Raw genomic sequence first — 17,216 nt, 5'->3', positions numbered from 1 at the left:
CCATGTTCGTACACATATCCATCCAGAAGGAATGAGCATGACACCGTAGTTTGGAGATCTGTCTGGTTTGTGAAAATGAATGGAAACGACCCTTTAGATCTGAGAAACGACCCAGATTACAGAGGTCGTGTGGAGTATCACTTTCATGATAACAGCTGCACCCTGAGGATCACCAACGTCAGACAGAGCGACTCAGCTGAGTACAGATTCATGTTGATGACAAACCAACCAGAGGGAGGAGTTACTGGTTCACCTGGAGTCACTCTGTCAGTCACAGGTAACAATTTTTTATTAAGTTTTCTTTTTGTGCCTCTGCTTTTCGGACTGCTTCTGGTTTTTTTTTGTTATTGATACTATAAAGATGTATAAAGCGGAGTGTTAGGCTGCAGCAGTGTAAAAACTAATAAAGGTTAAAGGGGATAAGGTCATTGGATACTCATTTATAAGGAATCCTCCAGGAGGAGTTGGAAAATGTCGCCAGGGTGAGGGATGTCTGAGTTGACCTGCTGACACCACAACCAAGCCCCAGATAAACTAAAGATGTTTGAAATTAAAATGGAAATTGCAACTCATTTTCTAGATTCTAATTTTCATTTGAAAAAACAATATCCAATGACCAAAAGATATCGACTCGTTCAATACTTCAGCAACTATTTTGGTCGTTGCTTTGTGTCCTTTTTGTTACAGATCCAGATTTACATGTGAAGGTGATTAATACAACAATCCACCATGGTGTAACCTGGAGAGAGCTGAACTGTCACAGCAGATGTTTACTTCCTGATCGTCCTTCCTACATTTGGTACATTAATGGACGCAGGATTCTCAAAGAAACATCTTTCAGACTTTCAGGCTACTTGTTTCCTGCTGACAGTTACACCTGTGCCCTGAAAGGTTTCGAGGGTTCTCCTTCTCCTTCAGTGTGTGAGTGTCACCACAAATTTTCTTTAACAGAGTGCCATCTAGTGGCAAATTAAGTTTATTACAACACCAAGGGACTGTTGGTAATCTTGCTTGAATTGCCAAGAATCACATCGTATTACATCTGTCACTTTAACATCATGTTTTTGAGCATTTAACTCCACATGATCAATATAATCTGCTCTGTAACCGTGAAACTTCTAGATAATAAAGTTCTGTTTAAAAAACTTTTATCTTCCAGGTGTTGAAGGGGAAAACTGCAGCAGAGTGACATACACCAACAGAAGCATCTGCGCCTTTGAAGGCTCAACAGTGGATATTTCTTGTACTTACAAAAATAACAGATCAGTGATTTCAAAATTCTGGTTCACCCCTCATCGTAGTCAGTCCTGGAGGTTCCCCTCAACTCCTGAGGACCTAAGAGAAGACCCCCAGTATGCAGGTCGAGCTCAGGTCTTGGAGAAAGAGGGAGGGCGCTCCACTCTGAGGATCTCTGACCTGAAACAAAGCGATTCAGCCCAGTATCACTTCAAGTTCAAGACACAAAGACTTCAATGGCACAATGATTTACCTGCTACGTCTCTGACTGTCACAGGTACTCCTCACCATGACGTGCTACGACACAGAGTCGTGTTACTTGCACAGATTTTTCTGATGTTAAAGAAAACCCCCTAGATTTGCCTACTGAATAAAAAAACATGTAGTATGGTTCTTAAATCTCCAATTTAGAGTTTATTTTTCTTTTCCTTTTCAAGGTTTGGTATTATTAGATAACTACAATTGACAGTTGAACCCACAAGAGATGCACTGAATGAAGAGGATACAGCTAGTTTGATGGTGGTTGACGAGTAAAACCAATCTGCAAGCTGGACATTAATGCAGATTCACATATAGGGCATGCTAATGGATATAAAGGTCTGAAACAAATGCAGTGGTAGATGCAGGCAGCAAATGAAACTCAATCTAGGAAAAATAGTAAGCAATCAAGCAGCTCATGTTAGCTGCAGCATCTGGGATCCTGCTGCTAGCGCTGTCAGGTTATTTGGAGTCCTTAGCTGGTGGACAGTACCCTTAGCAATGGTATGTTTAGTTCGCTTCCCCTGCTGGGTGTAGGTTTCCTGAGAACAATAAGCATGTCAGAAACAGAGCTCAGTTTGCTGCACAGTGAAGGTGGAGGTAGTGCTAGCTGCATTAATAGCCAAACTTTATTAACATAAACTCTGTGCTCAGACCCTGCAGGTGGGTATCAACAATCTTCACATTATGGTGTCTTCTTCAGCAGAGCTGTCCATCAGATCTGTCACAATAAGCCAGTTCAAAGAGACAGATCTTTTATCTAAACTACAGCTGGGCGATATATTGAGTATACTAGATGTATTGCGGCTTTTGCCATGCACAATGTATAAAATGACTATATCGCAATCATCGAATATAAATTATGTGGAAGTTGTGAGTCGTCAGGATGAATTTCTCCCTGGAGTTTTGCTTCTCCCATTGTCCCTGAACACATCTCTCACAGCAGAGAGCTCACTCCTCTGCCCATCCAGAAAACTGTCCTCCACACATGCGCGTTTTTGTATCAGCGGAGAGAGAAGCAAGGGGGAAAGGAAGGTAAACAGGGCAACATGGCGAGTTAGCAGTGAGTTAGCTGCGTTCACAGACGGAGAACGAGAAACAGAGCTGGATCTGTCATTCAGCAGTTGTTAAATTTTGAAAAGGATGAGGTCGAACTCACGCGATGTTTGTTAAAATATGCCGCAAGATGACTCTGAGATAACAGCGACAGTAACACAACACGCCACTAAAGACATGAGCCCAGTGTTGTTGAAAAGCCAAGATTTAAAAAATCTCATAAAGGCACTCCACCCTCAATATGTGATTTACCTGGGCGCAAACATTTTGCTGAAAACTCCCTGCCAGAGTCGTAAATGTCATAGAGAACACGGCCCAGCAGCAAATGTGATTCTCCACAACTACGGAGACTTATCTCAGCCTAACAGTTCAAAACACCAACAACTCAAAGTTAAAATGTTCCTGCCTCCAAACAAGCTCTTTTTCTCCATGATCACACAGGAGAGTTTATTGAACAGGCTCTAAAGACGCTCTCATGTCATGAGCATGTGAGAAAGCACTCCAGCGTTCATCAGCACGGATAACAGACTAATGTAATCAAAGTTGTGAACCTGAACGGAGGACTAGACTGCAGGGTTTAGGCCTTCATCTGCATGCAGGGTTGGTGACTTTTGTGTAGGTTTGCTTCACCCTTAATGAGGAAAATAATTTTTTTTTTTTAATCAGCAATAGTAAAAATAACACAGAAAACATTTCAGGACTTTCCATACAATGAAAAATACCAAGTATTTCATAATTAATGTATTTTTGATTTACTAGTAAAAGACTGAATGAAGTCCTTTTCAAAATAAAACTGCTAAATTTGACTTTATATAGATTTTTACCCTTTCTGCAAACAATTTGATTAAAAATCCAGTTGAACAGTCTATTTTAATAACCAAATAGTGTAATTTAGAGCTGAATTAAATATTATACAGCTGCTTAGAGAAAATTTCAAAATATTGTGATATTTATAATGTATTGGGATATAGCAAAAATATATCAGGATATCAATTTTAGGCCATATCGCCCAGCCCTAATCTGAACAATGGTACTCCATTGAAGAATCAATCAATAATACTTTAGTTATTGTTGACTAGAGCTGTGAAAAAATATCAATACGTCAATATATCGTGATACTTTGACATCTGATACAATATCGATACTTCAACTCTTAATATCGATTTTTTTTGTAAAAAGTAAAAATTCATATTTTAGCCTAGTTGTTAGTAAAATACGGCTTCCGCACCTCCTCATGGCTTACAACATAACAACAGCTGCACAGTTCAAAGTAGACGTTTGGAAGCATTTAGGCTTCAAAGTTAAAACGGGGAGCACAAACAGCGAGTTAGAGAAAGGAAATGCCGTTTGCAAGCTCTGTCTTGCTGCCGTGAAATATAGTGGGAACACCACTAATATATTGTGTGATTTACATATACATCATCTCTATATTTTTCTTAGTTAACTGTGTAGAATATCACAATATATCACAATATCATGATATCCTGATATATCGTGATACTATCATATCGTGACCTAAGTATCGTGATGCGTATTGTATCGTGAGGTTCTTGCCAATACTCACCCCTATTGTTGACTGATTATTAACCCTTGTTTTAAGACAAGATAAAAGTCCCTGTAAATTGATAAAAAAATCTGCATTTAGGTTTGTTGTATGACAGGAGACTGTGTTATGAACCACCAGGCCAAATTTTAGTCAAATAAAACATCTCTAAGTTTGTAAAATTAAGTCCAAGACAGTGGACAGAATCAGAAACAGGGGACAAAAGAGCTGGGGAGAGACATGCGTGAAAGTGTAATTTTGAAACAATCACATGGAAGGAGCCTTAAACCACTAGGCCACCTGTGCCCCATGTCATCTATTTTCTTGATTATTTCTTTCTGCTAATCGCTCAGTATGTTTACAAGCAGTTAGAATTATGAATTACTGTGTTGCTCCAAAAAAACCTGGACTTTGAACATCTATAAAAACATTTTAGGCAGATTTAAATCATAGTTAATCACATAATTGGTCTAGCAGACTTACATAATGCAGTTGGAGACTGATAAAGTCTCACGTGTAGGCTCTGGACAAGACGGTCTGAACATGCACACAGAGTCTATGTAGGGCTTTGACTAACGCATCAACGAGGAAGATGTTTAGGATAGCAGAAGTCGTGTTGACAATTACCTTGTACATTTTTCTACCATTGCATTGATTTCCCCCTAGTGCTTGTATGTAGATTGTAGTTACTTTCACACTGCCTCTCTTTTCCATGTCTGTTATGCCTTTGTTCCGCAATTGGGGGTCGATCTCGCTCCACCTCTGATTCGGATCGAGAGGTAGTATCAGACCCTTAACAGACTTTTCCGCAACGAGTGTGAAAGGACGTCACGGCATTCCTCAATGGCGAGTGTGCCAGGGTGTGTGTAGTCTTGGGCGTGCGTGGCTCTGTTACACCTTTGTGTGGATTGCTCGTTGCGGAACAGAGATGGGCATTCCTTTTCGCCTTTATTGTGGAATCTGTGTAAAAACGGCTACAGATAGTTGTCCAGTTAACTGGTCTATAACTGGAGCTTAACTCAGCTGTGCATGTAAATGTACTAACACACATTTTTGTTTCTTCTACATGTCCAGCTCTACAGGTGCAGGTGAGCAGTGTGGACTGGAGTTATTACACTGTAGTGCTGAAGTGTCTCAGCAGCTGCAGTCCAGCTCCTCATCATCTCTACATCTGGTACAAAAATGGAGAGAAAATTCAGGAAGGAAAATCCTCTTTTCATGGATACTTTTACCATTCAGACAGCTTTGCCTGTGCTGTTAAAGGATATGAAGATTTCCCCTCACCTTCAGTCTGTGAGTTTCAAATCACCTTATTATGTTGTCTGTTTCCCACTTTGACTGCTTACAAATCAGTATCAGCCACAAAAATACAACATACTGCTGCTGTTCCATGAAAACGTTAAACAGGATGTTAAAATTCTGTAATTTGTTCAACTTGAAGAATCATCAAAGCCTGGATTACTCTCCTGAAAGAAATTAGACTTTTGCTTGCTTAGTCTGTGAATCATCTTCATGTGTTTTGTATTAAAAAAAAGGGTTAAAGCCTAGATATTATTTACATGACTGTTTCCCTTTAAAGAAACAAAAGTAGACTTTAAGTAATAGAAAAACAAAACAACAAAAATGGTGACAGATGTTTCAGTTTTTCAACTGACAAAAAGGGTAACAGTCCGAGCAGTTAAAAAATCTAGGTGGAAAAGATAAAGTTGAAATCTTCCACAGGATGAAAAATAATCATAAAATCTTAAATTAACCAGTGATTACCAAATATGCTGCAGATGCTCCTAATTAAGTGGGAATATCTAATGACTTTGAACACTTCAAATTTACCTCTGAGCTTCAAAAACACAAGAAAAAAAGATGGATTTGGTCATGTTTAGTTTGTGCCTTTACTTGTTCAATGTTTTATCTCAGACTCACTACCATGTTACTTTTATTCTAGGTGTCCATGGTAAAGCCTGCAATACAGTGACATACAATGTCAGAAACATCTGTGCTCTTAAAGGCTCATCAGTGGACATTTCATGTGCCTACTCCAGCTATTGGAGTCCTGAGTCAAAGTTTTGGTTCAGACCTGATCGTAGTCATCAGTGGAAGAGTGGCACAGAGCCTGAAGACCTCAGTAAAGACCCCCAGTATGCAGGTCGTGTCCAGATCTCTGAAAGCTGGAAAAGGTGGCGGCATATCACTCTGAGAATCTCTGAGCTGAGAGAGAACGACTCTGCTCAGTATCACTTCAAATTTAAAGCAGCAGACTTTGAATGGAGGAGCAGTATCCCTGGTACAACTCTGTCTGTCACAGGTAACCACAGATCAGACTCACAGCAGCACAGTTAATAAAGAAAAATCAATCGTCCTCATTCATACACAGTAAAAACTTGAGTGTTGATTTCTCAGTGTGAAGTTTATTTAAATTGAAAAATGAAGCCAATGCAGAAGTGCAAAAAATTGCAATATGGTGAGTGTCTACTTGAGGCTGGCAGCAGGAACACTGGAAGTCATGTTCACAACACTTAAAAAAACAAATGTTTTTTACACTAGAAATAAAGTGTTTTACAGCCAGGTTCAAAAAACAAACATGTCTCATTAGCTAATGTCTTCATGTGCTCTATATGTCTTCATGTTCTTTATATATGAAAAACCTCACTGAGCACTGATTAGCGCATCTCATTTGATTGAGAGATTGCTATACAGGCAGAAGCTACCTTTCTGTCGACCAGAATGCTAGGTTGAAAAGAAATGCTGAAAGGAAGTCGAGCTTAGTGGGCGAGCCATTTGGTTGATCCACAATTCGTTTGACACAGCGATTTCAACCGCAATGGAAGCTCCTGCGGATTGGCTTCAAAAGCTGTTTGAGTCCTCCTATCGTAATCAAATGGCTGACATCATGCAGGCTTTGTCCAATTCTTTTTACAGTCAATGTTGAGTCAATGTTGAACCCTCAGCTCAAAGCTGCCCACTTCAGAGTTAAAAAAAAATGCACAGAAAGTGATCAGTTTGCTACTGAGAGGAGGGAGAGGGAAAGGACAGGGTTTTCCAGATGAAGCGGGAGTGACAGTGACGTCCCCTTGCCAGAAAGTACTGCTGCCTCGTAGTGATCTTTAAAGGTGGTCCTGTTTGGGCTGTTTGCTAGAGCACCAACATTACTAAAGCTGGAGCTCTCGGAGCCAATGAAGTGCAGTGGTCTCTGAATGGTAAAGTTGGTTAAAGGTGGTAACATTCTACCTTTGATATAAAGTTTGTAATGTAGAAACCTACGTCACATAAACCGCGCTTTTTCAGAAAAAATATTTCAAAGCAAATGTCTGTTTGAGCTCATTAAAATGGTAAAATGCAGATTTTTATCAGTTTCATGCAAATGTCAGAAACAACACCAGCGCTGATGTGTTTTATCATAGTTCAGTCAGATACTTCAGTGTACAGGTACAGCTGAAAAAAAGTTGATGTGTCCACCACCTCTTTAAGGTGTAGTCTGGGGCAGGACAGTAAGAAGGATATATTCTCCCTTTATTCTGTGCTCTTTTGTGCGGGAAGGAGGGGCGGGGGAAGGGTGGACAGCTCTTAGTGGTGTGTCGGCTCATATTGTTCACACCAAAGAGTCGGCACATAGAGCTGGCTTGCTCACAACCGACACATCACGACTTCAGAGTTGATTTACCTGTTGTGTTGAGTTTAGCCAACACTCTCCAATGAAAACAATGTTAAAATTATACTCAATTTAGTTGAGTTTATTTAACTCCTAAATTTTGCACTTGGGAAATAGTAAATTCAACACCAATCTATGGTGGGACTATATGCACTCAGTGTTAAAGTAACAGAGATAACTTTAACAAAATTTACATTTACTGTGTAACTTCAGGACAAAACATTATTCTGATGATAAATTTCTTAATTATATAATTTCATTTTTGTTTAGGACATTAATTCTTCATCTTGTTGTCTTAAATTATAATCCCCTGTAAGGTTAAAATAACAGCATTCTATTGCTGTTACTTTCTGACATTTCTGGGTTTTCCTCACATGTCCAGCTCTCCAGGTGAAGGTGATCAGTGTAACAGTCCACCAGGATTATACTGAGGCAGAGCTGAGGTGTCACAGCAGCTGTAGTCCTGCTGGTGGTATTTCTTATACCTGGTTGAAGAACGGACAGAAAATCCCGAGTGCTGAAAACTCTTCTCATAGAGATCGGCTTTATCCAGGAGACTTTATGTCTTGTGCTCTGAAAGGACTTGAAAATTATGCCTCACCCTCTGTGTGTGAGTAGACATCACTCCTGTGGCTCATCAAGATCTCAAACACAATGTTCTCTGATATTTTCTACTCAGCATATTTAACAGATGTTTATTCTCCTCCAGATGCTCTGAAGACTCCCTCTGTGTGGGTGAGTCCTGTGGATGAAATAACAGAGGGCAGTTCAGTCACTCTGACCTGTAGCAGTGATGCTAACCCAGCAGCTAATTACACCTGGTACAGGAAGGACCAAACCCTGTCCAGTGAGGGAGCACAGCTTGTCTTCAGCTCCATCCAGTCCTCTGACTCTGCAGAGTATCAGTGTGCAGCTGAGAACCAGCTGGGGAGGAGAGAATCTAAACCCGTCTTTATCCATGTCCAATGTGAGTGGAATGAGAACAACGTACAACAAAATAGAAATGTAATGTTTCAACACAAGAGTGAGCATCCATGTTACATGAATATATAAAAACATTTAAATCATTGTAGAAATTATTTCACAGTTAAAATCCTCTCTTATCTCTGCTTTTAGGAGAAATTAAAAGATGTCAAAAGTGGTTTTAAAAGAGTTTAATGACATTGAGGCCACAAAGATCATGTATTGAGTGCTTTAGCTCAAACTGCACATAGACAGAGGGCAGAGGCGCCTGCTGACGACTTCTTTAAGAACATTTTTGGGTCTCAGCTTTGGGTATGGTCCAGACCGTGCATCTACTGCTGATGTGCTTCAGTCCATTTAAAGTATCATATAAATACTAGTGTCACTCCTCTGCAAGCTCTGGTGGGTTATTAATGCTGTTGTAGTTTTTTTTTTTAAATATATTTTTTTTGTATTCAAATTTGTGAACATTATAATGGCATATTTGAAATAAAACATGTGAATTGTGTTTCACTGTTTTCTCCTCCAGTTGCTCCAAGGCTTCCCTCTGTATCAGTGAGTCCCTCTGCTGAGATAGTGGAGGGCAGTTCAGTGACTCTGACCTGCAGCAGTGATGCTAACCCAGCAGCTAATTACACCTGGTACAAGGAGAATGAAGACTCACCTCTAGCTTCAGGACAGATCTTCACCATCACTGATGTCAGAGCTGAACACAGTGGGAATTATTACTGTGAGGCCAAGAACAAAATAGGACGTCATCACTCCACCTTACCTCTGACTGTTGTTGTGACAGGTAAGATGTCTACATACACCTGCAGTCACTAAGCCATATACATCCAGAGTACTAAAATCACTGCTGATAGGTGGAAATGTGGGACTTTATCCAAGCAAAGGAGCATGTTTAAGGATGGTCTAGCCAGGACTCAATTAAGGTGCCAAGACAGACAGACAGACACTGCCAAGTAAAGTAGTAGGATTCATCTCTTTTGGCCACCTCTAAAACGGCGCCTGTGTAGATGCTCAACTCAAAAGTTGCTACTAAATGTATGTATGTGTCTACTAAATTAATGTTTTGGAATATGGATGGTTTACTTTGAGTGATTAATAGGTTTTAAAGTCTGATCCATCATAAGTCACTGTTTCTTTCTGATCATTCATTTTCAGCTGGAGTGAAATTACCCATTGTTGCTGGATTAGTCACTGTTGTCCTCCTGGTTATTGTGGCCGTTTCTGTCTTGTTGTGGATCAGGTAGGAAAACTTGTCTCATTGTTTTATCAACATTTTTGAGGCCTAAAATATTTCTGATTTTGTCTGTTAAAAATCTTCTAACCAGAGAGAAGAGGGCTTCCAGTGAACCTCTGCAGGCTGCAGAGAGACAAAATGACAGGCAACAGGTGAGAATAGTGAAGTCAATTATTTACCTTTAAAAAGTCCTCCTTGATTTTGTTTCAGATAATTTGATTGATTAGATTTTGTTTTAGATAGAATTGATCTGGGCTGTTTTTCAGCTGTGTTTGACTTTTAGTCTGTTCCAAAATAGATACTTCTTTAAGTTAAAGTAAACTAAATGTATTAAACCACTTTTATTTAAAGCAGGCTAGGATTGTCCCAAATTGTGCTCTTCCATGTTTTTCTTATAGGCAGTGAGTTTTGCCAACCTAGTTCTCCTCCCCTGCTTCTTTTTATTTGCAAATTGCAAACAGAGTTTGTAGGATTATCATCAAAGTTTGACAGCTATTTTTATCCATTATGGAATTCATTTAACTTGTATTTTATTTCAGTTTGTACATTGAGAATGAACTCAATTTGCCTTAGCAAATGCCCTTTGCTAGATCAAAACTTGTGGCCTTTACTAGTACCACATTTGTACTATTGTTTGAAAGAGATCTAATAACATGTTATTAGGTATGAACAATAGACTGAGTGAAGAAGGATCTGATGCTGGAGAAGATTCAGGAGAGAGCAGTCAGTTCTGGGGGGATTTGTACGCAACAGATCATCATTCACCAGTAGGGATGTGACGAGATCTCGTGCCGCGAGATCAAAACGCCACAAGATTTCTCGTCGCGGAAAAATCAGTCTCGCGAGATCAATATTAAGCAGACACTTGGAGCAGCGGCTCTCCTGACAGAAAACAAAACCAAAATGAAAGTTATAAAAGATCACAAAGATGCCCTGGACACTTTAAAACTGTTGGTGAGAGAGCAAATGAGGAAACGGATCCGGTATCCATTAAGATGACCGCTCCAACCACCCCCTCGCATGCGCTACTTGGGCCGCACATGATCCGCCCATGCATCATCATAATGGTGTGAACTGATGAAATGCTGCTGGTGAAAGCCTGTGCAGTCTCCATGAGGAGAATACAGCGTTTATTTGGTTGGTGTATACGCGCAGACTCACTGTGACTATAACTTTGAGTCGCTGCATCGTCATGTCTCGTTCTCATCTCACCGTCTGTCAGTCACACATCCATCAGCTGTTGGCTGTGCCTATCATCAGTCAGACTTAACATGGGTAGCGTGACGGGCCGTTTACTGCAGCAGTAAACTTAGCAAAACAAACTCTGTTTGAGTGCTATAGAGTCCACTGTTAGCTCCAAAAAGCGAAGTTATAGCTCCAGTTAAACGCGCCCTGTTTGCTGTCTGACAGCAGACAGAGCAGAGACACACACACTCACAACACACTCACACTCAACAACACACTCACGTTAACAAACATCCATCTGTGCGTCGTGTCCAACACTGTTAAAGCTCATATGAGAAAAAATGACCACAAAAAGATAAAATAATCTATTTCTTTAAATTACAGCCAACGTGTTATTGACATGAAGATTTATTTTGAGTGTTTTAAATATGGATGTCCTCAAAGAGGGTGAGAAATTGTTTGATTTTACTGATGCAGCTCTTTATATTTCAGTCTGTTGTAAACAGTGCTTAAAGTACTTTTAAAATAATCTAAATGCTTTTTATTATATATTAAGTATAATATTAAAAATAGTTATTGTAATTGTAGCGATGAAAGTTTTTTTCCTACCCAGGTTGCAGTCCCTTGCCCTTATGCCTTATTCTGAAAGACAACTTGAAAGTGAAAAACAAAGTTCATCACCCATTTGTCACCCTGATCAGGGAGAACCAGAGGAGCAGGATGAGCTTCAGTATGCCACTGTACAGTTTTCTCCAAACCAGGCAGATCTATACTCCAACATCAGACCAGCTCAGCCAATCAGACACACGGAAAGACAGGACGTCTCTGAATATGCTGCTGTCAGGTTTACTGGAAATGCCACAAGGTGAGCAGCTCACTTTGTTTCACTATAATTACAAAAGTAGCATCTCTAGTATTAATTAAATTAACCGTATAAATACTTGTTTTTTTCTCCTCAGAACCAGGAGACCAGAGGAGGATATCACTGTACTGTATAGCACAGTCAACAAACACTGATAACAGCAGGCTCTTTATTCATTTTTCTAGATATCTCATGTTGATTTGTGTTTACACATGCATCACGTTATCATTTTAATTGTTGGTTATTCCAATAATATACCACTGTGACAATGAAAATCATAGTTACAAGACAACATCTTTATTTTACACACAGAATTTTCTTTTTAAATCTCAGCATTTGTCCTCTCTGCAGAACCTGTGCTGTATTTATCCAAATGTTAATGTTTATCCAGGATTAGCTAGAGTTAGTATTTACTGTATTTATGTGTCACTGTAACTTTAGAATAAGTGGGACTGAAAAAAAATCAGCATTATATACATTTTCAGGAAATCAATACATTGGGTAATCTTTGTTTCTTAACTTCAAAAGGGTGAAATTATCAGATTTAGACATTAAACAAAGATAGGTAATACAGTCAGCACCAATGAATGGTTTGGAAATGTTTTTTGTAGCTTTAGAATAATTTAGTGGCTAAAATTTAGTTGACTTGATTCAACATTTGTTTGATGAAGCTTTAAAAGTTTCTCTCCTTGTTTCAGGTTAGTTCTAAAGTTTGATGCTGCACTGTTAGGAGTTAATCCAAATCTGTCTCAAAGTTGGTTTCCTTGGTGAAACCTCTTGATGAAACATTTTGTAAATATAACTTTTTAAAATGTTTTTTTCCAACTATTTCATGAATGCATTTTTCATTTCTTTGAATATGATTATCTAAAGTTTGAGTTCATGAGTTCTTCTTCCTGCTGTGAAACTTCCTGTGCAGGTTAAGAATAAATCAAAAAATACATTGTTCTTCACATGTGTGCTGTTTGTGGTTCCTAAGTAGAGAGTACATGAGTCACTGTTGGAGCAGAAAGAATTCAAGCTACAACAAAAGTTTGATTAGTTTTTCTATATTTGGTTAAGATATTTTATGGATTCGACCCTCTTTAATTTGACAAGAAAATGATGTCTACAAACCCTGTGTCAGGTGTCAGACAAGCCTTAGTTATCCAGAATCATTGATTATTGAACTGGAAGCAGTTGCATTAAAATAAAACCAGAGATGACAGAATAAAAGCTGCATGGAAAGAACAGGTAGAAGAAGGTAGAAAAATGCATTTGGTAACATTCCTCTGTTATTTCAGACCTTGTGTCTACTGTAATAGACATCAAATGTAAGTCACATTGAGCATGTTTGCATGGACTTTAGTCAGTCGGTTTTGATCAGGTTTTTTAAGGATCCTGTTTAATGATTTAAAAGGAATATCATAGACCAGTTTCAGAAAGCAGGATCAGCTCTTATCCCAGTCTTGAGACAGTCAGTTTTTCTGTCTGGAGGACTCTGTGGCTCCTCGTTAGCTCGTTTTCTGACAGCTGTCAAAAACCTGTGCAGGTGCAGGCTCAGCCATGTGACAGTCTCACCAAAAAAGTAAATTTAATGAGTTTATTTAAACATATGGTAATGAATGGAGTGATGGAAAACAGCAGGTTTTCTGTGAATATATAAAATGAGATATTCCCTGTAAATGTAATGGTATGATATGGGGGTACCTGCTGTAATTTTGGTATGTTGATGTCATTCCTATATACTGATATGAAGTTAAAATGATAATAGAAAAATATCAAAGATGAGATAATATAAGGAGGATGTGTCGTGGAGGAAGAGGCGGGACTTCCGAGGCGTGCTGCCAGAGGAGGCCATGGAGTCGGAAACAGTCGATGACTCAGAGAGTTCAGAGCGCAAATTTGAAAATGAAGATACACAAGAATACACAAACAAAATGAAGAGGAAGAAGAACAGTCTTTCAAGTAACGAAAGTCAAGTGATGGTGACGGAGGAGGCGTTTGTTGTTGGAATAACAGCAAAAATGAAAACAGATGGTATCTTTAAAGACCACACGAGGTTGGAAAGTTTATTGAAAGAAAATTAGGTAAGGTAAAGTCAGTTGGAATCACCAGAGGAGGACTTGTCATTCTTGAATGTCATACAAAATGGCAAAGAGACAAAGCATTGAAGATCAAGACAGTTAAAGATGGCTTCAGCTTGGTCAATTGTTTTCCCCTTGGAAGACAAGGAAGTGAAAAAGGTGTTGTAGGTGGAGTACCACTGTCAGTGGAGGCTGACTCTTTTCTGGAAATCCAAGGAGTGTGTGAAGCCCGGAGACTGACGAGAAATCTTGAAGGGGAGAAGGAGGACACGAAGTCGGTGTGTCTGACTTTTGAAGGAGAACTGCCAGAGTGTTCCTTGATTATGTATGCTACAGAGTCAGACCATCTGAGAAAGCTCCTCTGAGATGTTTCTGTTGCCAAGAATATGGACATGTTGCTGCTGTGTGCAGAGGAGTTAAGAGATGTGTGAGATGTGGTGGAAATGAATGTTATGAAACATGTGACACTGGAAATGAAGAGGTGAAGTGTTTGCATTGCAAAGGAAACCATTTTGCAGGATCTGCAAAATGTCCCAAAAAATCAGGGAAGCAAGACTGTGTAAAGTCCGGACTGAGGAGAGGCTGTCATACACCGAGGCAGTGAGGAGAGCTGAACAAACTGAAGAAGTGCCTGTGCAGAAGGAGGAGCAGGAGCGGCAAAGACAGATAGGAAAAGACAAAAAACATTTCCTGGAATCATTTCAATGGTCATTAACTGTGCAGCGGACATACAAGGAAAATCCAAATGAATTATAATGGTGTTGGAGGCAGCAAAAACATTTCTGGACATTGATGATATCACTGGTGAAGAGTTGGACAATACACTGAGGGAAGGACTAGCAAAAACTCAGACAATTGTGTCTGGGTCAAAGAATTGGAAATGCATTGAACGGGGAGCAATTTGGGTGGACACTGTATATAACTGACACAGAGACTTCACAATACAGCAGGAGGCGGTAATGCAACACTTTGGATGCCAACCGCCATTGAACCCAACAGAAGAAGAAGAGGAAGCGGCAGAGAAGGAGAAAACCGGGAAAAGAGACAAAGGAGCAGGCAGACCTAAGAGATAATGGCCTGAAATTAAATAAAAAGTAACAGCTGAACCGCTAAAAAAAAGACCGAAAAGTAAAAGTAAGCAGCAGTTTATAGAAGACATTAAACAGAGTCCTGGTTGGATTCTCTCCACGGAGGCTGGAGCGTGTGTCAGGGAGCAGTTGTATGTCTCTGTTGTATTAGCCTTTTTTTTTTTTTTTTTTTTTTTTTTGCATTTCTCAAATATGTAAATATTTCTCATAGTATCAAATAAATATTGCCTCCCATTCAATGGTTTCATTCACTGTTTCTGTCAAAGACTTTAGCTTTGATTCTAAACAGTTAGAACTGCAAAGGATTGTGCAGTTCATTATTTTACAGTCAGTTTTCACACCTCTGTTTATGAGTGTCAGTTTAATCTGACTCATGTATGCTAATTAATGTAAAGAGGAAGGAAGTCTGGTCTGTTTTGAGAAACTTGTCTTTAGTCTGCTGCCTTCACAATAAAATGATAAAGACCACTCCCTTTAATTTTCCACTGATTCACTTCTTGTGTTTGTAACTGAACTTCTGATAACCAGGAGAAGAGATTAGTAACCCTGACTTTAACTTCAGCTAGAGGATTTTTTTGCATCACTATCTTTGAGTTTTCATGTTTAATCTTTGTCAGAGGAAACTGAATTGAGCTAAAAACCCTTATTCTCTCTCCTCTGTGTACCCATTAAAACTGTGAAGTCATGCAGTGATGCATCGTTGGAGTGGGCCTGACTAGGGATTAATGTAGTCAGATCAAACTGTTCACATTTGCCTCATCATCATCCATGCAACAAAACCTACATGTGAGTGTGTGCCTAAATTAAACTATTACCTGTCCCTGTGCATCTAAATGAGTGCCTCCACAAACAGAATCTTAACTCAAGGCTGACATTAAACATGATTGTAACAAAGGAGGCACAGTGGCGAGCTCAGACACCAACTGAAGCTGTGCCCAGACTGAAGGACGGCCAGACTTATATGAGGGTTGGGCTGATTGGTTTTGCTGCAGCTGCTCATTGATCACCTTCAGCAGCAGCACAGGTGTCAGGAATCAGCCTAGAGAAGCCACTCAAACACACACACCCACACAGACACACACACACAGACACTCCACAGAAGTAATTAGTTACACAAAAGGGAGGGGGAATGCGGCTGTGACCGTAACATCACTGTTTAGTTAAGAAAACAGGCTAGGGGGTTTTCTGTAGTACAAATATTAGAAGTAAGGGCTAGATATGAAGCTTAACGAACTTTGACCTCTAGAATTGAATCAGATCATCCCTGAGTGAAGGTGAACATATGTGCAGAGTATGAAGAAAATCTTTTAAAGCATTCTTGAGATATGTTCACATGCAAGCAAAAGTCAGACAAGTACTTGGTAAGATTTGAGTTTTTCAGTGTAGTACAGTAGACATTTCTGATTCAATTGCAATGCTTCCCTGCTGCCACCAGGTGGTAGTAAAGAGTCACATTTTGATATTTAAATAAAGAACTGTTGTGCGCATTTGAATTTTGACTTCATTCTTTTTTGCTCCCTGTTTGTTAAATTTCATATTATTTTATGAGTCAGGCTACTATTGTGTCCCATTCATTCCAAATATGTCTTCATTTTATAGGATTTATCTACAGTTTCCCCTTTTAGAGTTTTTGGGTCTTAAATTTACAGGAAGTGTCAGACCACCGCTGTTGTCTGGCTTGTGTTGTAGAAAATATTATCACCACTATAGCTTTGGTTGTCTAAGTGAAAAAAAACAAACAAGCATTTAAAAAGTCTTTGTCTCACAATGTTGAAAAATATCACCAAGAATTAAAAGAAACAACAACAACAATAAAACAGACATGAATAATGTAATATTTGATGCTTCATTATGTCACAGTAATAAATTAAAAACATCTTTATAGTGTTGTTGAAATGTTCTGATGTGGACTTTAAAGGTTTGGTGGCATCAGACTAACACAAGTCATGTTTTTTTCACGTTCAGGCATCAACACTTAAAACTGTGAAGAGGAAGGAAGTGAGGTCTATTTTAACAGCCTGTTTCTGACTCCTGCTCCTGACCACAGAGGACCATGACACTGAAGACAAC

The 17,216-nt window shown here is 39.3% G+C and overlaps 1 protein-coding gene across 1 annotated transcript; it reads left to right on the top strand.

Moving 5' to 3' along the window:
• Positions 1 to 15: 15 nt before the first annotated feature.
• On the top strand, positions 16 to 12,567 carry LOC121507801 (B-cell receptor CD22-like). Its single transcript, XM_041784140.1, has 12 exons — positions 16 to 277; positions 688 to 921; positions 1,160 to 1,513; positions 5,168 to 5,386; positions 6,036 to 6,395; positions 8,122 to 8,349; positions 8,449 to 8,706; positions 9,232 to 9,495; positions 9,867 to 9,951; positions 10,037 to 10,097; positions 11,832 to 11,995; positions 12,090 to 12,567. Exons 1-12 carry the CDS (start codon positions 76 to 78, stop codon positions 12,145 to 12,147), a joined length of 2,487 nt encoding a protein of 828 aa, XP_041640074.1. The 5' UTR covers positions 16 to 75; the 3' UTR covers positions 12,148 to 12,567.
• Positions 12,568 to 17,216: the final 4,649 nt, after the last annotated feature.

Source organism: Cheilinus undulatus, linkage group 4, assembly GCF_018320785.1.
Source record: "Cheilinus undulatus linkage group 4, ASM1832078v1, whole genome shotgun sequence".
Lineage (NCBI taxonomy): Eukaryota > Metazoa > Chordata > Actinopteri > Labriformes > Labridae > Cheilinus > Cheilinus undulatus.
The sequence above is the reverse complement of the archived record's forward strand: the minus strand, read 5'-3'. Positions and strand labels throughout refer to the sequence as shown.

Excerpts from the sequence above, each read along its gene's own strand:
- LOC121507801 (XM_041784140.1), top strand. The coding sequence starts at position 76 with ATGAATGGAAACGACCCTTTAGATCTGAGAAACGACCCAGATTACAGA. Across the intron at positions 8,350-8,448 it reads TTATGCCTCACCCTCTGTGT|ATGCTCTGAAGACTCCCTCT; the intron begins GTGAGTAGACAT and ends ATTCTCCTCCAG. Across the intron at positions 8,707-9,231 it reads CGTCTTTATCCATGTCCAAT|TTGCTCCAAGGCTTCCCTCT; the intron begins GTGAGTGGAATG and ends TTTCTCCTCCAG.